Source organism: Pelophylax lessonae (genome assembly GCF_965119305.1).
Source record: "Pelophylax lessonae genome assembly, chromosome: 2".
Taxonomy (NCBI): Eukaryota; Metazoa; Chordata; class Amphibia; order Anura; family Ranidae; genus Pelophylax; species Pelophylax lessonae.
In genome coordinates this window covers 413,176,965-413,198,060 of record NC_138769.1, presented here as the reverse complement: position 1 = coordinate 413,198,060, position 21,096 = coordinate 413,176,965, and the positions used below count along the sequence as shown (strand labels likewise).

The following is a 21,096-nucleotide window of genomic DNA, read 5'->3' as shown; positions in this document are numbered from 1 at the left end:
CAGTCTGATCTCCACAGGTGTCTGCCACTGACGCTGGGCTGTGTACTCTGCTACATGTGAAGGGCTGTGTTACCAATCCCCTATATGCTAATCTCCACCATCATTTGGTGAGTGTTTTATACATAGGGTAACACGAGGAATGTCACTTTCTATCGCTCTCCTTCACGGGTGAACCCCCTCCCTTCCCATTTTACTCTCTTATCTAGCAGAGTGTCACTTTGTTGTATTTTATGTTCTCTTTACATGACATACCACTGAGGGATTGATTAAGGTCTGGATCACTGGATGAAGCTGCCATTTGACTGTGTTATAAACTGTGTTCTAAGTTTGGACTGCTTTTAAGATAAGTCTTTTATGCTCATTTATCGTTGGCGCTGCAAAATTTTTAATTATGTTAAAGCAGTGATGGCGAACCTTGGCAACCCAGATGGATTTATATGGATTTCTTAGTGGGTGAGCACATTGGCATTTACTTCATATATAGAGATCTGTGGCTACCCTTGGAACTGCTGAAAGGGTGTTGAGATGATAGTCATTGCTTTCAAATGACAGTGGTAGTAATGTTTGTGGCAGGAGTGTGTATGCAGTCTTTAAGTGCTGGTTCACACATATGCGATGTCAGACATTGCATGTTATTAGCACTGCACTGCTGCGCAAATCACATGCGATGTCTGTGCAATGTGAATTCAGCCATGCAGATTTCATGGCTAAATTCGGATCGCATTTGGACCAAAGTCACACAGGACCCTTTTTTTGGTCCGCACCAGAATTGGATCGCATGGGTGTTCACACCTATGCTATCCGATTCCTGTCCGAACTGACAGTTCGCACTGCGATATGCAAACTAATCTGGGTGTGTTGTTAACTTTGTATTGACACCCCCCAGCAGTTCGCATATGGCAGTGTGAACTGCCTGCGAGTTAGGTGCGATGCGGGAACTTGCAGTGGATTTGCAGGGTTCCGGCATCGCACCAATGTGAACCGGCACTAATACTATCTGCAATCTGTTTATGGCTTGCTGGATTTCTTAATAGTTTTGATTGTTTTTCTTATGTATTTTAATAAATTGCAGATGTGACACTAGAACAGCAACGGCAGTAACATTTTGATGCTTAGGGCTATATAGTGCAGCTCAAAAGCCGCATGATTTTCAGTGCGATTTTGATGCGACTTTACACTCTCTGGCACTCAAGCCGCATCAAAGTAGTAAAGTAAGCTTTTCAATGTCGCTGCGATTTAGTCACATAGATGGAACAGGTGCCATTGAAATCAGGGGCTGCGACTTGTCATGTGACTTTATGTGCACTAGTCGTACTAGTCGCATTAGTAAAGAGGATTTTTCCTAAATTTTAAATATATATCATACAAAGTTTATAACAACTGTGACTTCAATACCATGGTGAAAATGGCAATTAGAGTGTAGTTTGGCAGAAGAGACTAGTTTGCAGGATCATAAATGAGATGTGTTGCCTAGGGTTCTTCTCACCCATAAAGGGTGTGGGGCATGTTTCATATAGAGAGAAAACTAGCTTGTTTATTTTCTTAGTGCTTAGAAAATTCTGGTTCGGGTTCTAGAGCTTGGAAACTTCTCGCTCAAGCCTCCAACGCTAAGTCATTGATTTGTGAGCAGCCGACTGATTGTGGTGCTGTGCAGGATCCCTTTTTTTTTTTTTTAAATCTTTATTTTCATTTTTCAAAATAAACAACAATACAAGGTAAAACAAAATGCCTTAGTGCAATAAAAAGGAGCTCAATACACATACTAGATTATTCCATCCTTCTACACCTATATGACAACATACAGTTAGCTAGGACAGTTCTCCAAATGATAACCACCACGCCAATCAGGTGGGTAGTGGCAATGTAAGGCAGGGGTTGACAAATTTTCTTTGAATCTAGGAGCCAGCTAAAAAAGTTAGGAGCCAGTTTTTAAAAAAAAGCAGCCCTGCGCCCAGAAAAAAAAAGAAAGAAAAGGGAAAGAAATGGAAAGAAGAGAAAAGAAAAAGAGGAGGGGGGGGGTGAGGTTGAGGGGAAGGGGGGGGGGGTGAGAGAGAGAGAAGAAAAGAGAGGGGAGGGGGAGGGAGATAGAGGGTGGGAGAGAGTGAAAGTCTCAGGCAGATGTGTATATGTACAGTGAGGTCCTCTCAGCTCTATGGTGTGTACAGAAGAATTCTCCAGAAGTGTGGCACTCCCCCACCTTCCTCCTATCCTCCTATACACTCAGAAAATGGCCTGCTCTGCTCCCCCCCACACGTGTCTATGGGGGGGGGGGGGCTCCCACCCCTGGCCAATAAAAGGTAAACTGTGCCCCCCAACTAATTGTAGGTGATTCCCTTCCCTTAGCCATGGCAGGATGGGCTCAGTCTGCATTCCCACCTCCCTCAGGGGCTGAGGAAGCAGTGACACACAGGCAGGCTGGAGCAGTGGGATCGGAAGCGGCTGACCCAGGAGATTCTGTTCAGAGCCAAGACCTGGTGCACCATTTCCCCGCCTCACACACCGCTTAGCCGCAGACCCAGCACTCTTACCTGATGTCAGATGGATGTGTGCGGGGTGACCGAGGAGGGCTGACAGTGGCAGAAGTCGAGCAGTGCATCCTATGGATGTGCTGAAAGTGGAGAAGAGGCAGCCGGTTCTGATTGGTCAACGCCGTCCATGTGACTGTGCTGACCAATTAAAATGCCTTGTCAGGACACAGAGCATTAAAGATAGGAGCCGCGGGGATTTCAAATCTCTGCAAGTCTGCATCACAGAGCGGTGTCCCGATGCCTGACAGCAGATGGCTGAAATCCTATGCGCCCGGACTCAGTTTCTAGTCGCCAATGCGACCTGGCACCCGGTTATTGTCGAGCCCTGATGTAAGGCGTGGTAAGTGAGAAGGGGGTGCATCAAGGCTGGGAAAGAAGGAGGGGAAATGGAGGGTAAGACAATACTCAAAAGAAACAAGGGAAGGAAAAGGAAGGCAATGTCTCCTTGGGAAACAATTACAAAATGGAGCAATCTGTGCTATTTGAAAAAAGAGAGAGGGTCGTTGAGGCTAAGAGCTAGCATTTAACCTATGGGAAAACCCAAACATTGGTGACAGTACTCACTCAAAGAGTGTCAATGAATGCTATGGGCAGTAGACTAGTATCTCTCAGGTGCCATGTGATATCACACGTTTGCTTTACATGTTGTTTCTAGTAAGTGGCAAATCTGAAGTCACCGTGAAATCAGGAAGCGGCAGCTAAAAAGCGACCACATGCAGGTCAAGGTGGCCCACCAATCCTCAACACATAATGTATCCATTTTGCCCATATGGCATATAACTTACTTTAGCGGCCCCTGCACCTGGCCATCCGCTCCTCTGCATCCATGATGTTGTTAACCATTTTTATCCAAGCAGCCTTCCAGTAAATAGGAATCAAGCGGCAGGCTGGATTAGGAAGGTTTGGCAGGACACTTTTTGTAATGGCTGAGAGGAATGGAGGGTACATGAAGCAGAAAGTGCATGGGCAAGTCGGGTATGTCCACATCAAGTACCACCTTGACCTTGGCGCGGACGTCCTGCCAGAAAGGCTGTATCAGGGGACATTCCCACCACACATGTAGATAAGTGCCACGCTGGCCACAGGCCCTCCAACACTCATCTGACGAGTTAGGGTAAATCTGTGCAAGGTGTGTGAGAACCCTGTACTAGCGTGTTAACAAGCTTTAACCGTTCTCCTGCATCCTCGTGTCCATGGTGCTGAAGCAGTTGGTCCAATTGGGAATCTGGAAAACTGTGTTGAAGGTCTCTCTCCCATTCCCTCACAAATGGGCGTTTCGTATCTGGGTCTCTGGATTGGAGAAGCTGATACACTATAGAGATGGAATGTTTGATCTGATCTTTCCCTATGCAAAGTTTTTCAAACTGAGTCATCGTGGATGGGGGGGGGGGGGGGGCGATACCCGGAGGGCTGGAGGTGTATCAAATGATGGAACTGCCGGTATCTCCAGAAGTCTGCACAATCCCTTTTAGTTTAGGAGGGACTGTGGCTCAGGGCTCCACAAGGGAGGCAGGAGGCTTCACTCTTCCCAGGATGCAGCGTGGCTGCAATGGAGTTAGGGGTGCATGTGTACAAAAGAGTTTAAGTACTGTCTGGAGGAATGGACAAGGACCTACGCCTGTGGGTCAGAGCAGCAATGCTTTTAAGGGCAATTAAGTGGCCGATCATGTGTTTTCTGGATTGCTTGGTTTATAAAAGAAAATTCAATTTAAAGTAATTGTAAAGTCTCCACAATAAACTCCCATGACAGGGTCTATTTTGGGGTAGCAGTAATGACAGTGTATTGGTTTTCAGCAATATAATCTCTAAATACCTTTTCCCAGCAGTGCTTCTGTGCAGTCACAAGGTTTTCTTGGGTCTTCATCCCAAGCAGAGGTACTGAGGTTGGGGGGGGGGGGGGCTCACAATCCTCTTTGGTTTAGTTTTGGGAGGGGCGGGGAGAGGAGGGGCTTCACACAGACGATTGGAATGACAGGAAGGGAAGAGAGGAAGATACAGAGGCTGCAGAGAGAGCAGGATGATGGAATGTCAGTTTACTGACAGGAACACAGCAATGGGCAGGATCAACCAGGTATTCTACTATATGGAAAAGGATAAATAACATTGCAAAATATTACTAGCACAAAAATATGAAATTAAGGATCAAAGATAGGAACGAGTGATCGAAACAAGGAAGGATTGGATAAAAGGACCGCTCGATGGATCGCTGGAAGGACCGCTCGATGGATCGCTGGAAGGCCAGCTCGATGGATCACTGGAAGGACCGCTCGATAGTTTACAGGAAGCAAAAGTTGATCAAAAGGAGGATCAAAGGATCGATTGCAGGAATGATCGGTTAGTTGCAGGAAGCCTCAAAGTAAGGACGGGGTCTGTTGGTTGATTGATGGATCTGTTGGTTGTTTGATTGATGGATGGAAGGAGATCCATTGGTTGATTGGAAGGATCGGTCGGTTACGCATATGTAAGTCCTGCACGCATACCGTATGTAAACTTTGATCGCACCACACATTTGAGGTATTGCCATGAACATTACAGTGAGAGCAATCATTTAAGCTCCAGACCTCCTGTGTAACTCTAAACTGGTAACCTGTAAAGATTTTTAAAGCATCGTTAATAGAGATTGTTAAGTGCTGTAAATTGGCGCCCTTCCATGAGTGTACTCAATTTTAAAGCATGCCATGTCCAGTATCTATTTATCCAGCAACATCTTTTATATTTTAACAAAAGGTTGGGCATTATATAGTGTTAATTAAAGTGTATTTAAAAAAAAAAAAAAAAACTCTGCAAACCCGGTGTGACAACAAAAATTGCAACACCCATCATTTTATACTCTAGTGGGTATAAGGGGGGTTTTGGGACATTAAATGAGGTCCATGACATTCTATAGTCTTACACCTCCATCCCTAAATCTGAAATTTATAAGGAAAAGGTTTGGTACTTTTAATGAAGCACATGACACATAGCTGGTAAAGTGGTCAAATTCATTATGGCACATTTATTCTTTCATATAAATACAGATATTAGGATGGCATATAATTGTAATTCATACATGTGTCATGTGCTTCATTTAAAGTCCCAAACCTTTTCCTTTTACATTTTGTTATCTAGAGACTCTGCTAAAAAAATCTATAATGTTTTGGGGTAATTCTCTAGCAAAAAAATACAGATATTTTAAGGCCTCATGCACACTGAACATTTTTACAGCTGCTCCTAGGGGTGTCCTGCCTCAAAACCCTCCTCCATGTTAGCCTATGTGTCCACACACTAGGCTTTTAGTAGCGTTTAGTGTCAGGGGCCTTTAGAGGCAGGAAAAAAAACCCACGACCAGTGCGTTCAGGAGTAGCAGAGTTTGGGCAGAAAAAATGCTTGATGCTGCTAAACACTGCTAAATGCGCCTAAAAGCTAGCATTTAAGCAATAATTTCAATGGCCAGAATACATTTTTTATTTTAGCCAATTAAATTAACCAGTGTTCAAGAGCTTGACGCCTGAAAAAAAGCTCCTAAAAGCTTAGACACTTTTACAATCGTCAGGCATTTTTTCTGCAAAAATGCTGCTGGCTTCTAGAACAGTTAAATACACGTTCTGTGTACATGAGGCCTAACATGTAGGAGAGAAGTGTCAGAATTGGGCTGGTGGAGAACTGGTTAACAAAGAGGAGGGGAGGAGTAGTTTCAGGGGAAAAGCATTTCTCTATCTAGGCAGGAGGAGAGGGGAGGGGTGGAGAGATGATCAGCTCACACAGACTATGAAAGAGTCGGAGAGAGGGAGAGATGCTGAGGAGAGAGCTGGATGACGCAGGCACGCAAACTGACCACGATAGCAGCAATCAGCAGCCATGATAAACGTAGTCATTTTACAGAGGGGAAGACAGGAAGAGGCAGGAGCAGCCAGGTATTGTACAGCATAGAAGGGGACAATTGACGTGGCAAAAACACTGGGCTATATCTTGTGCCTTAAAGGGACAGTGGCATGTTTATTTGTGTTTTTTTTTTTTTTTTCTTTTAAGGGTTACAACCACTTTAAGTATACTGTATGTTCTTATGCATAAAGAGCCTTTTACTGCTCTTCTCTAACTCTCTGCATGCTTCCTGTTAGAGGAAGGCTATGTTCATTCTCCATGGTCCCACTGTATGTAGGAACATAGCATCTTCTCTTGCTTAATCCCAATATGGACTATGGGATTTGTAGTGTGCATAGAGCAGTGTTCATGACCACAGCTAATGTGCAGCTCATTCCAAACAAAAAAGTGACGGTGAAAAGCAGAGGTTCAGGAGCTCATCGAGGACATTACAAGGAGGCAGAAATACACAGAAACAATGATATAAAAATGGATTACAGGGCCATTAGGTAGGGGATGCGTAATGTATTATTTTTGGAAAATACGAGTATTGTTTAGGGTCCTTTCACACCTGTCTGTTCCGCCGACGGACTCCGTTCTGCTCAGCAGGGGGATCATTCCGCCGATCTCCGCTGAGCAGGCTAATGACAGCTCCGTCTCCGCGCTGTGTGCGGAGACGGAGCTGTCAGATCCCCACTGTCCTCTATGGGGAAATTGGATGAGAACAGACCGCCTGTCCTTTCTCAAACGATCCGATCCTCCAGACAGATGGAAAATAGGGTTTCCATCTGTCCGGATTTGATGGACAGGATCGGATCGGATGGCAGCGGGTGTCAGTGGAGATGTCTCCACTGACATCCGCTGCCCCATAGGGATGCATGGGGCATCCGATCAGGTCCGCCTGAAAAACTGACAGGTGGATCTGATCAGACCGTATGTGTCAAAGGGGCCTAAGTGTCACTTTAAGTAGAGGTTATGTGACAAAGCACACACCAGACAAATTAAAGGTCAGTTTAGGTCAAATCAGGGATAGCAGAGGTAGATGCAAGCCAAGGGAAGCAGATTTGGTCATACTGTTACCAAAAGTACGATTTTACAGAAAACAAGATCAGTATGTTTTTCGACTTCCCTGTAATTGGGGGGGGGGGGGTCTCTTCCAGATTACCTGAATAAATACATATAGGTATGTAGGTTCCATGTATCCAGCTTTTCTCTGATCAGTGATTTCATCTTGCAGGATCACTCTGGTATTTTGGAAGATACTTTTAGTGCACCAGAAGAGTCAGATAGCCCTGTTCTGCAGTTAAAATTACTCAACATCTACTATGGCAAAAAGAAAGGAAAGGCAACTGAACCGGCTAAGGTAATGTAAAGGTTGTATTTTTGTCATTAACTATATGATTCATTTTCAAAGGAACTCATATTGTATTTAAATGAGTTTATTATTCTTTCCTGCTGCCCATGTCATGAAACATCCCTCTGATCCTGGGAAATCCTCTGCTGAAGTCTGCAGGGAAACTGACTCTTTTGGGGTGTTGATCTCCTGGATCTTCTATGGTTCTCACTGGTTTATTTTACTGACTTCCACATCAGTACAAGAAAGAGTGTAGACAAAGGTCATCAGAAGGAACCTGTGAGAGCTGCGGGGACTTAGGAAATCAACACTACCAGAAATGTTTGTTTCTCTGCAAACTTTGGTAGATTTCCCATAATTGACAACCCATTCTGTTGATATGCCACACACACAGAAAAGTGGATTAGGTTAATATTTATTATACAATTGTAACTTATGATCAAAATTTATCAGTTGCACCTCTGTTTCAACCATGCAATCTTATAATCTGATCAATTGAAATATGATCATATTTATAAACAAAGTATCTCAATGCTTCTGATGGATATTTTTCCACCCCAGGAGATTGACTCAATTTGATTAAATCCAATCTAAATCGAGACTTAGGCAGGCCATAGACAGTGTGAATTTCGCACGATTCCTCTATTAGCACAAACCGTGTTGACAGGGGAATCCTTGTCTGCAATTGGGAAATTGTCTGCTCGGGGCGGGAGATGCTACCCCTGCCGGGAGCAGATGGTGATTATTGCTAGCGATATTTGCAAGTGTATCTGGTAGGCTGGTTGTATCCAAACTGATCGATCGATCAACTTGGTACATTTAGCCTGCCCACACACGATTCGAATGGTTTATGGTTGGTTGTTTGCAGCTTTAATTGTTTTGATCGAATTGCACCCTGATTGGATAATAAAATTGAAAGGTGTATGGCCACCATTGGATTTATGGCTTCCTTTTTAAAATATTTTTTGATTAACCAAGTCACTTTAAGAATGTGTAATGTACACCTTGGTACATTTTTTTAACTAAATTCCCCGCTCGTGTTTTTTTCATTATAAGCTGAAAATGGATAAACCTGTTTATAAAATCAATATATTTTTTGTAATTTTACACATAACAGTTTTAATTATGAAAAAAAGTTTTACGTTTTAGCACAGTTATCTACAGTGTCCGCTGCAGCCTGCCAGCTTCTGTAATCACTTTGCTCCTTTCTGTTCAAGACCCAATAATAGCTGAAGCTGCAGATTTGATTGTAAGTTCATGTGATAAGTGCAATTGGCTGTCATAGTGAACTCATGGTTAGAAACTAGAGCTGCACGATTCTGGATAAAAAGGAGAATCACAATTTTTTTGCTTAGAATAAAGATCACGATTCCCGGCATAACATAATTTTTCCCATTATACAAAAAAATTGGGCTAACTTTACTGTTTTTAGTTTTTATTTTTTTTATTTTTATTCATCGAAGTGTATTTTTTCCACAAAAATTGCTTTTGAAAGATCACTACATAAATACAGTGCGACATTAAAATACACACACACACACACACACACACACACACACACACACTTTGGTGGTTCTAAGTATTTTTCTAGCAAACAATACTGATTTTATCTTGTAGGCAACAAATGTCAGAAAAAAGGCTTAGTCTTTAAGTGGTTAAACTGCCCTCACTTACAGACCGAAGTTCATCCCTTTGATCTAAAAGAACCAAAATGATACAATGTTTCTCTTTTATCTCAGCGCTGAGCAATGTTGTGATTTTTTTTCCGGTGTTCCGTCAGAATTGGCGACTCGTCAGACTGAGTAATGGAAGTGACCTTCCGTCAGCTGCGCATGCGTCCACCGCTACCAGGTTTGCTAATCTGACAGAACAGCTGCAGTCAGAAGAAGGTGGCGGCGGACATCTTACTACACCCAGCTACGCATTGAATTTAACAGTCATTTTTAGCAATAAAGTGAGCGGATATAAATATAGTATGTTGACATGTGTGATGCTATTTTGATGTTACATTTTCAAAGAAGCTGGATGCCTGCAGTCAGAAGGCGAAGGCCATGTTTGGTACACCCCGCTCTGCTCAACGCTAAACCTTTAGGCTTTCAGAATTACACATGCAAACAGCATCACAGATATTAATATACTATATTTATATACGCTCACTTTATTGCTAAAATGACTCCTAAATTTAAGACGTAGCTGGGTGTAGTAAGATGTCTGCTGCCTTCTTCTGACTGCAGGTGCTCTGTTAGATTAGCACACCTGCTAGCAATGGACGCATGTGCAGCTGACAGAGCGTAACTTCAGTTACATTATCTGATGGGTCGCTGATTCTGACGGAATACTGGCTGCCTTTTTTTTTTTTATTTGTGACAGCTGTCAGCTATGAGCAGAGAACGGCTCTGCACTGAATCTTGGAAATGCCGTATTAAGATCGTGAGGGGGGTTGAATCAAGATCACAATTTTTTTTAATAATTAATCGTACATTTCTAGTAGGAACCATGCTGTATCTTGATAGTGTACATTAGTTGCTGTTCGTGACAACATAGGCTCAAAACTATATATATGCAGAGATGCCAAGGAAAACAAACATTTTTTTATGGACTGACCCTTTAAGTTTTTGTATACTAAGCTCTTCGTTTTTTTTCTTTTCTTTGAAACAGTGCTTTAAGTTTCTTTTCTTATTTTAAATTTTACAGTTTACTGCAACATCTATTGAAATTCCTTTAAAAGGCAAGTACTAAGTTTATCTTTACTTAAAAAAGCTGAAAATTGTTTGCAGCCAAAATAGAATTTACTGTGTTCGTGCATGAAAAGACAATTTCCAGTTAGCAGAGCAGGAGGATATACACCTGAGAATGTCAGCTCACATCTAACTTTATTCAGGCCGGATGAAGCACAGTGCAGCCCTGCCTAGGACATTGACTGTTATAGGCAGGTCTGCAGTATGCTTTGTCCATCTTTTAAAAATGGACGAGATCTGACATTTGTGTGCGCCTGCAGAGTTTGTAGAGCATAGTTGGGCTCAAGGTCAAGGTATTCTAATATAGGCTTGGAGCAGTGGAATCTTTCTACATGTCTACAATTTCCAGGCATCTAATAATTACGTTGCTGTTGTCTCTTCTCTTCTTGAGAGAAGTTCAGCTTCTGTAAGAAAATGCTGCAGTGGTGAAGGGTGGACAGCACTACTGACTCTAAGTAAGACTTAGAAGGTTTAGAATATTTTAGCAGGACAATTAAATGGAAAAAATCTGCTTGCTGCCAGTAGACCGCTTGTTCACTTTCATCACAAATCTAAAAAAATAAGGGGTTTATTCTTTTAGTATAGTGGGCAGGGCCAAGCATATTGGTGCTTTTTGCCCTTTGGACAACTGTACATCCCCACCCTATGGTTTATAGCACCAATACAAAACCATTTGTTTCAAACTTTATACAACTGTTTTAGGCTTGTAGGCCATCGTTGCTGTAATGCATGGAAAACCATGGCTTCTGTGGAGTAGAGCATGAGGACCACCTAGATCAGGGGTCTTCAAACTACGGCCCTCCAGTTGTTCAGGAACTACAATTCCCATCATGCCTAGTCATGTCTGTGAATGTCAGAGTTTTACAATGCCTCATGGGATGTGTAGTTCTGCAACAGCTGCAGGGCCGTAGGATCCCTGACCTACATACTGCCCCTTGTTACAGCACCCAGTATGGTGGTGTTGATAGCCATGGACTCTTATTAAAGCCTGCTCAAGTCCGGTGATGACTCTCTTCTTTCATCCTGTTTGCTTCCTAATCCCTATGCAGTTTTGGAAGAATGAAAGATGCTACAGAAAAATCTGTATTTAAAGTTTTCTGAGACTTGTTGTCTCTGTATCAACCAACTTTAAAGGGGCATGTCAAAAATGCAATATGGAAGCTGCAACTCATTTTTAAAAGTGTCACCAAGTTTATTTTCTCTTCACTAATGTGTCAATGTCCTGTAACAAACACTTATACAGTAAATGTACCTATTTCTGATATACATATAATTGTTCCAGTTAGTGACAAAGGATAATAATGACAGTGCTGGAGCATGTGCTTTCAGATACAACGGTGTCTTTTAAATTTGCTGATTAAAGCCTAAAAAAAGGGGGTAATAATTACTGCTTGTTTAGTAAATATTTGAGCAGTAAGAAGAGAATGTAATTGAAGGATAATAAGAGTGGATGAAAAAAACCCACATGAAGCAGATCTCTCCTTGGCTTTACTGAAAATCGCACAAGATTTGTCAGAAAGGTCAACAAAAAGCATGATTTCTCTTATAAATAGAAAAAAAAACCTTATAATAAAAGTCTCAACCTGTTTCTGTTTGATTTTTCTTTCTTTCCAGGGGCGTAACTACAGGGGTTGCAGGGGTTGCAATCGCTACCGGGCCCCATGCTCCAGGGGGCCCGGTAGCTAACCAGTGGGTGAACTTCTAGGATCTCAAAGGTCACACTTGCGACTGGGCCCTGGCATTTCACCACTGTGGGGAGGCCCCAAGATTGCAGGAAGGGGGCCCACTGCAGAACTTGTGAAAGGATCCTGATGCGGGACCATAATAAAAGGCCATGCAATGAGATTAAAGAGCCCCAGGATTAGTGGGAAGAGCCCCGGGCTTGAAGGGAAGGGCCCCGGCCAGGGGTCTGGGGGGCCCTTCATGGTTTCTTGCATCGGGGCCCTGAAGGTTCTAGTTACGCCTCTGTTTCTTTCCATAATCCCATTTAAGCCTAGTACACTCTAGTAATTTTTTTTTTTTTTTTTTAACCCAGCAGGGGTGAACGGAAAAACTGACAGCTCAGGAGTCGCTGTACTAACCATCTGATGTTAGTACACTGGTCTCCCCTGCTGTTCTGTTGTGTTCTGACAGGCTCCCCCATTCAGAACACCCTGGTCAGCACTGTCAGTCTTTGGCTGAGAACACTGATCAGGAGCTGATCAGCAGACCTTTTTCAGTCATGCCTTTTCGACAGAAACCGGCTGATGCCGTCCATCATTTGGCCCGTGTTTACTAGGCTTTCTCCCACACCTTTCTCTCATAATATAGGCATAACTGCTTGGTAAGCTATAGTAATAACATTTGTAAAACTAAAAGATTAAAACCCGCGCTAAAAAAAATATATAAAATCGATAAGAATAAATGTTATAAATACTTTTTTTTGTGTATCCTGAAGCTGCTACTCACTAGGTAAAACACCAGAATAACTAAAATCAATCAGACGGCAGCGCTAACAGGTATATATAAATAGTAAATTATATACAAAATAAAGTGCACAATGTGATCAAAAGTTACAAAATTCATAAATATTAAGGTGCATAAGTAAAGGTCTTTGATAACGCCCAAAAAAGGCAGGCGAAACGCGTTGACGCACTTCCGGGCAGCGGAGCAATACACAACGTAATTTCCTGTAAACCACCGTGGAACGCACGCCGGCAGCGTACGCGGAAGTGGGATGACTCTGAAGTGATTGTAACCAATGCTGAATACAACTTTACTTTGGGAGTAGTTTTCTTTTGCTTTTTAATAAAATTCCCTACGGGCTTCACTATGTCTGGCTCCTTCCCCTTTTTTAACATATGGTCGTGAACAAAGTGGGGAGGAGTCACTTGAAAGACATTCTTTAAGAGGTTGTGCTGGATCCATCCATCCATCCAGGGGACATTGTGTCTGTTCAAGGCTTGCTTTTTTCTAGATTTGGTGAGTGCATCCCCATAGGGGGATTTTCTTCCTGAGAGCACCCGGGCTCATTTGTGGATTATTTAAGCACCTTCCAGCACTTTAGTTCCACTGAAGGGAACCATCTTTTGTACTGCACTTTATCTATTTTTTGCACTATTGTATATGATTGCACGATGGACATATGATTGCACTTTACTTATGCACCTTAATATTTATGAATTTTGTAACTTTTGATCACATTGTGCACTTTATTTTGTATATAATTTTTATCGCAGTATACACGGATTTACTATTTATATATACCTGTTAGCGCTGCCTTCTGATTGATTATAGTAATAAAATTGCTGAAAAGTACAATATTGTTCTTGCTGTCAAAATGGGGGATCATGGGGTTGTGGGGGCTGGTGCATCTGTAGCATGTTACACCCTGAATATGGATGTAACCTGTTACCAAAAGGTGAACTTATCCTTTAAAGTAGATGTCATAATTTAGAATGAATACACAACAATATGTTTAGCTTTTCTCAGGGCTGGCCCAAGGCATTGTGCTGCCTGGGTCCAAGAATGAAATGCTGCCCCCCCCCCCCAAAAAAAAAAAATCACGCCCATCAAACGGCCCCCACATCCATTATTTTATATAAACATAAAATTTTGAAAATATTATATATACTGTTATCTTCCATAACTCCCCACTGGACCAGTCCACTAAACACCCACTCTCTGTCCTCAGTCCTCCCATCACTCCTGTGTCTGCCGCGGCCACCGCCCTAAAAGATCCAGCCTGCCTTGCATGAGATGGCGTGCGCTGATGTCAGATGTCATGGTGCACACCATGATCACGCGAGGGACGTTCCTCAGAGGAGACACTCCGCCTCCTCATACTCATCAGTTTGCACTACAGGCAGCAGTATGAAATGGGGAAATGCCACCCATAAGGGGCCGCAAACTGCTGGAAAAAAAAATCTTGGGAGTCAATTTGCTGCCCCTCTCTAAGTGCCGCCTGGGTCCAATGGACCCAGTGGGACCCATGGTAGGGCCGGCCCTGGCTTTACTGGTGCATTATCATCCCTTTTATAGCATCTAATAATTTGTGTTTATTTTTCTTGACTGACTTTGAAATACATTTTGGTGTAATGAATCTCAGGGCAAACACACAAAATTCTTTGATAAGCAATGTGTACCGCAGTTTACATTTGCTGTTTGTATCAGGATGAGCGGTTTGCTGGAAGTTAATAAGTGATTTTTATGTATATACCTTTTAATCATATACAATGTTCTTGTTCTGCAGTGGCCTTGCACAAAATAACATGTCTGTCATTGGAGACAAGAAAGCTGCAGAAGTATGGATTCTGGTTTACTAAAGGAAGTGATTTAGTCAGAAGTAGTGCTGTTATTATCCTGTGGATGACACCTGACTATGTGCCCATCATAGAGAGAAGAATGGAACTGTCTGCTAAAAACCAAGGCTGTGAGTACTTTGATTCAGCTTTTATAATGAAAGTATATTTTCACTTCTAGATCATACCTACTGTATTACATAGACCATGTTATATTTCAACATTCAATTTTATGTATATTCAAAACATTTTTTTTTTTTTTTTGCAGTTTTTGAAGGGTTCGATTTAGAGCTAGGTTTTTATTGCTGTCTATGTCCCTGCTAGGTAGATTCACCTCTATATTTGTCCTGGTCACATTGTCTAAAAATGTTAAAAAGCGTTGAAATCCAAAATTGTACAGCTGTCACCAGAACAAAAAGTGAGGGGAAATCTTCCCAATATGGAAGGCTATTCCATTGTCAATTGTCTAAGAGGAAATTTTCCCTCATAATGTAAAGATGTCTTTTTACTCCCTGTCCAAGAGGTAGTGGTTGAGGGGCTGTGGACATGGATTGTCACAGGTTATCTTGTGTACAAAGTAATTACTAGAGTCTGATAGGCCTAAGTTTGGCAGCTCACCACAAAGACAGGGATCCTCCAGGAGAGGACATTCACCTAAGTTAGGAATTCCAAGTGCAATAGGTCAAAGAGAGTCCAAAGGAGTCTATTACTACTTCTACTGTGAACACCAGCACTGACTGTTTAGAACAACCTCCGCCTCTATATCTGTTTGGTTAGGAGTACTTTTAAGTACATTTAAAGCGTAACTCCACTTTTGTTGAGAAAGAAAAATTCCCCTCTGGATGATCTATGTACATTACAAGGATACTGCTTGGATCTTGAAGAAGAGGACATACCCCGAAAGCTTGTCCTGAAAAATTGTATGTTAGTGCAAATAAAAAAAGTATCACGGACAGTACTCAATTGTCTCTGTCGCAAGTGCACTAATATGGCTACAATGACCTCAAGCAACAAACTTTTGCAGATTCCTAACTTTTGTTATTCTGAAGAAATTGTTTGTTCCTCTGTGCTGAGTTGGTTTAATGTGAGTGGTTTCATAATCATCGGTCAGCGGTGGAAGCTGCAGAGCACTAATGAGGAAATCTGCTTGGCCTGCATTCCTTTTGACATGTTCCTATTGGAAGCATCTCACCAAAAATTACATTTGTGTTCCAGGGGATGCCAGAAATTTGACTTGTATCTTAGGCAGACTTCTGGGAAAATTGGTGAGCCATTCACACAAGCAGGAAATTTTGTATCTTGGATGTGGTCAGTACACATTCTGTGTACAGAACACCTCCAGGTAGCCATATTACATTGCATTTTCAGAAAATTACAATGGCTGCAGATTCAAAAGGAAAGGTAATTTTTAATAATACTCAATTACTATATGATTTGTGTCGCAACTGAATACGCTATATTATTTATTTATTTGCAATTTTTTTTCCCCCACAAAAGTGGAGTTACCCTTTAACATTCTGCCATTTCACCCTGCCCTGATGAGGTGGCCCTGAAACAGGTTGGCTGACTTTTGCCCCCTTTGTTATAACCAGTTGAACAATAAAGACTTTGGTTTCATGGAGGATAATTTTAGTTATTGGACGTTGAATTTGTAATAGATAAACATGAGATTCCTTTGTCGGGAGGTTGTGTTTGTAACACATAAGCTGGCTCCAGCTCTATTTCCTATAGTACTTTACACAGGTCACTCAAAAAAACCTTGACTCATTAACTGTACATAAATAAAGACTTAAGCCCCGTATACACGATCAGATTATCGAACGATGTCGTACGTTTTTTGTGGCATGCTAGTCTGATGTGGAAAGTGAAGAGGTTATTTTCATACGAATTTTCCCGTACGACAGAATTCTACTTCAGAAGAAATGTCATGTGTTGGATTGCTTTGTATGTGTTCTTTCTCTCTGAGCATGCCTAGTCTTGCTCTTAAGATTTTTTTTCCGTCAAAATCTGTACTAATGAGACGAAAATTGGACGTTGTATTACGGACAACAAAAATTATATAGCCTGCACATCAGGATTTTGTCAGCCGAAAAGTCGGAGTTGGCAGTCGAAAGCACCATACTAACAATCCGAAAATCGGCAGACCAGTCGTCGGATGAATTTTCCCTACAGATTTTCTTATCGTGTGTACGGGCCTTTAGGCCTCATGCACACTTCAACTCTTTTTCTTCCCTTTTAAATGCCTGTAAATGCCGATATGTGCATAGACACATACAATGCATCTGGAAAGTATTCACTACGCTTCACTTTTTCCACATTTTGTTATGTTACAGCCTTATTCCAAAATTGATTTAATTCATTATTTTCTAAAATTCTACAAACAATACCTCATAATGACAGCGTGAAAGAAGTTTGTTGAAATTCTATGCACATTTATTAAAAATCCCATGTACATACATATTTGCAGCCTTTGCTAAGTACTTTTTTGCATTACCTTTGGCACCAATTACAGCCTCGAGTCTTTTTGAGTATGATTGTACAAGCTTGGCACACCTATTTTTTGGGCAGTTTCTCTCATTATTTTTTTGCAGGACCTCTCAAGCTCCATCAGGTTGGATGGGGAGCGTCGGTACACAGTCATTTTTAGATCTTTCCAGAGATGTTCAATCGGGTTCAAGTCTGGGCTCTGGCTGGGCCACTCAAGGACATTCACAGAATTCTCCAATAGCCACTCCTTTCTTATCTTGGCTGTCTGCTTAGGATCGTTGTCCTGTTGCAAGATGAACCTTCGCACCAGTCTGAGGTCCAGACTACTGTGGATCAGGTTTTTATCAAGAATGTCTCTGTACATTGCTGCTTTCATTTTTCCTCAGTCTTGACTTGTCTCCTAGTTCCTGCCACTGAAAAACATTCCCACAGGATGCGCCTAAACTTAATTTTGATTGTCCGGGCAAAGGCTGTGAATACTTATGTGCATGTGATTTTTTTTTTTTTGTTTTTATTTTAAATTAATTTGCAAAGATTTCAAGCAAACTTCTTTCATGTTGTCATTATGGGGTATTAAATAAACAAAGTTATTCAGCGCTGCTACCTATATAATAATTCCTTGAATAAATTAATATGATTCACAACTGTGCAAATAATATATATGCAAATTCAGCAATAAAAATCCAATAATCAACAACATTGGTGACAAACGAAAACAAAGTCTTTTGTGCTCTGGTAAAATAAAATATAAGTTCAATGAATAAATATAGAAAAAAGTGTCCTTAAGTGCAAATAACAAAAGTGCTGCTGTGCTCCACTTGCTTGGATAAAGTGCTGGTGCTCCCCCTTGTGGTTCCCTACTTACCACAAGTAGATATATATCAGGCAGTTGGTTATAGATAATCTCTTAGTATATATCCAAAGATCCTTGTGGATGCAGCCTTTTGAGTAACAATTGTTAGGAGAGAACCTTTATAAAAGCCCGTGGATCCAGAGTGCCCTCATAGAAACAAGAAGCCATCCATGGTGAAGTACATCATGAAAATCAGTTTATTAGATAAAAGAAACCTACTTACAAACATGTAACATATGCTGGCAGTGCTCGGCACGGTGGTTAGCTGCTCTCGCAGCGTGCGCTCCACCTGCCGGAAGTGACGTCGTTCGTGACAGGGTACGCTCAGCCAATCGCTAGACGCGTTTCGCCCTCCTCCCAGGGCGTCATCTGTAGCTCCAGATGTCACCAATGTTGTTGATTATTGGATTTTTATTGCTGAATTTGCACATATATTATTTGCACTGTTGTGAATCATATTAATTTATTCGAGGAATTATTATATAGGTAGCAGCGCTGAATAACTTTGTTTATTTATCACTCTAAAGGCACTAGCACTTTATCTTTTCAGCAGAAGCTATAATTACACACTATTATATTTATATTCATATTTATTTATATTCTCATTTGCCATAAGCGCAAGGTTATTTATCTCTTTTACATTATGGGGTATTGTTTGTAGAATTTTGAGGACAACAATAAATTTAATCCATTTTGGAATAAGGCTGTAACATAACAAAACATGGAAAAAATAAAGTGCTGTAAATACTTCCTGGATGCACTGTAGGCTAACATAGTGTGTTTTTAGGGGCAGAAAAAACCCTAAAACATCAAACACCCTTGACACCTAGGGTGTGCGAGGCCTTACAATGCTGGTTATTTACAGCAATCTCAGGGTGGAAACAAACTTGCTTGGATCAGCACAAGGCGATTTAGTTACAATGTCTGGGTGCAGTTAAAGAAAACCCACAAAGCATGTAGTAACACTGTGCTTCTATACTAATGTGCAGAATGAAGGGATGTGAACAGCGCAGCAAGTCCTGTATCCAACATGCCTAATGGGACCGCTTAAATATCATACAGGATAATATATTTGTCTATAATATGAAAAGCCAGCATTACTGTGGGAGGGAATAATCCACTAATTATCTGGTGATAAAAGCAGTGAGACCAAAGAGGAAAAATTGTCCTTCTCTATAGTTTAAATACAGCATATAAACTGGAGAATGTAAAATATTTATTTTAATGGATAATTATGCAAGTTTAACCTCTGCAAGCTAAAATTGGAATTACCGTAAACCCCCGTTATATCGCGGTTCAGTTTTTGCGGTCCCAGTATATTGCAATTTTTTTTTTTTTTTTTTCTGTAAGACCTATTAATATTATTTTACTAATTAAATCATTGTTAATTAAATATTTTTGTGATTTCCATTGCTCTTGCTCTGTCTCTCAGTATCTTTTATGTGTTTAAATGTGTTTCTATTGTTTTAAAAGTGTGTTTAAAGACCTTAAAATGCTTTTAAAAATACAGTGAAATTTATAAAAACATGCCTAGAGTGTATTTAAATGGGGTATTTCTATTTTGCGGATTATCACTTTCATGGGTGGGTCCGGAACGTAACCCCCACGATGGAGGGGGGGTTTACTGTAAAGCAGATCTTCTACAGATAAGGTAAAGGGCTTCTGTAATTTTGATAACTTCCAAGTGATGACTATAAATTGCAATATTGGAAAATTATGCTACTATATGGTCAGTTAAACAAATTATTAACATATTGGGTTTATTTTTCTCTAATTAAACCTTATCTTCTGTATTTTCCTTTTCCTGTTAGCTAAATCAAATGAATTTCTATTTCTGGAGTTAGCGGAACCTTTTACAAGCAAAGAGCAGTCCCTGATGAGTGAAGTTATGGCGGAAGCCAGCAAACATGGTTCACCCTCTCTTGCTGAAATGCTTAGCTGGGAAGAAATGTACTCCATGCTTGAGTCCTTACCCTCTGAAGAGTGTTCCTTCAAGTTAAATTGTTATTCTGCTGGATCTCAGCCACCTGAGGTAGGCTTCTAATGAAAGGAATATATTATTGAGATTGAACCCCAATGTACGGAAAGTTATATAATCATGCTAAGGGGCATTTCCGAATACTAGAACCTACAGAAAAGAATGGTGCTTTGTTTGAAAATATGTGCAGATATGTCTTTTTTTGGAATTCTATTCATGTTTCACTTGATGTTTTATTGGTATTAAATGTTTGGGCTTTTTGAGGAAACTTTCTTTCTTTTTTACTATATCACTCTGTAGAATGGGAAAATAAAAGGAGAAAAAAAGCACTTGGGTGCAGATTGAATAGAAGAAACGAAGCATTAAAACATTTAGCAGAGAGGTGAAACACTAGTAATGGCCATATTGGATAGTCAGAAGTGCAGAGATCTCTCACTGTAGTCCCTGAAAACTGGCATGCAGCATCTGAATGGAGTGACCCTTTAAATTTGTTTACAATATGCTCAGAAAAAAAAAAAAACACAAATGCAGCCATCACAACTAAAGACTGATACTCTGCAGTATATTAAGTGTTTTTGGTTTCAGATACACTTTAAAGCCCATCTGATATGTACATGTTACAAGGGGCACACATTACTGCTTTGAACGTGAAGAAGGGGGTACACCCCCAAAATCTTGTCCTGAAAAATTGTATGTTAGGGCAAATAATCTTAGATTGTGAGCTCTAATGAGCAAGGCCCTCCGATTCCTACTGTATTAAACTGTATTGTAATTATACTGTCTTCCCTTGTGTTGTAAAGCACTGCATAATCTGTTGGTGCTATAAAAATCATGGATGATAATAATTAAAGTATCATGGACAGTACTCAATTGTTTCTGTCACAAGTGCACTAATAAGACCATAATCACCTCAGGTAATCGGATCTCATGTAACCTTGCCTAACAGGCATCAGTCTTCTCAGTTTTTTTGCTGAAGAATGGCTGTAGTGTGGTGTGCACCCCTATTTATTTTATTTTTTTAGGTTTTGAAATTTCCAC

General features: G+C 41.0%; 1 protein-coding gene across 1 annotated transcript in view; it reads left to right on the top strand.

Moving 5' to 3' along the window:
* SENP7 (SUMO specific peptidase 7) overlaps nt 1-21,096 on the top strand; it is a gene marked incomplete at its 5' end in the record, with an annotated part of 95,674 nt that overhangs the window by 25,787 nt on the left and 48,791 nt on the right. The window contains 4 exons of the mRNA XM_082248099.1: nt 7,606-7,731; nt 10,417-10,450; nt 14,692-14,871; nt 19,892-20,112. Coding sequence (XP_082104225.1) covers nt 7,606-7,731; nt 10,417-10,450; nt 14,692-14,871; nt 19,892-20,112 — 561 coding nt within the window. The remainder of the gene's footprint in view (nt 1-7,605; nt 7,732-10,416; nt 10,451-14,691; nt 14,872-19,891; nt 20,113-21,096) is intronic.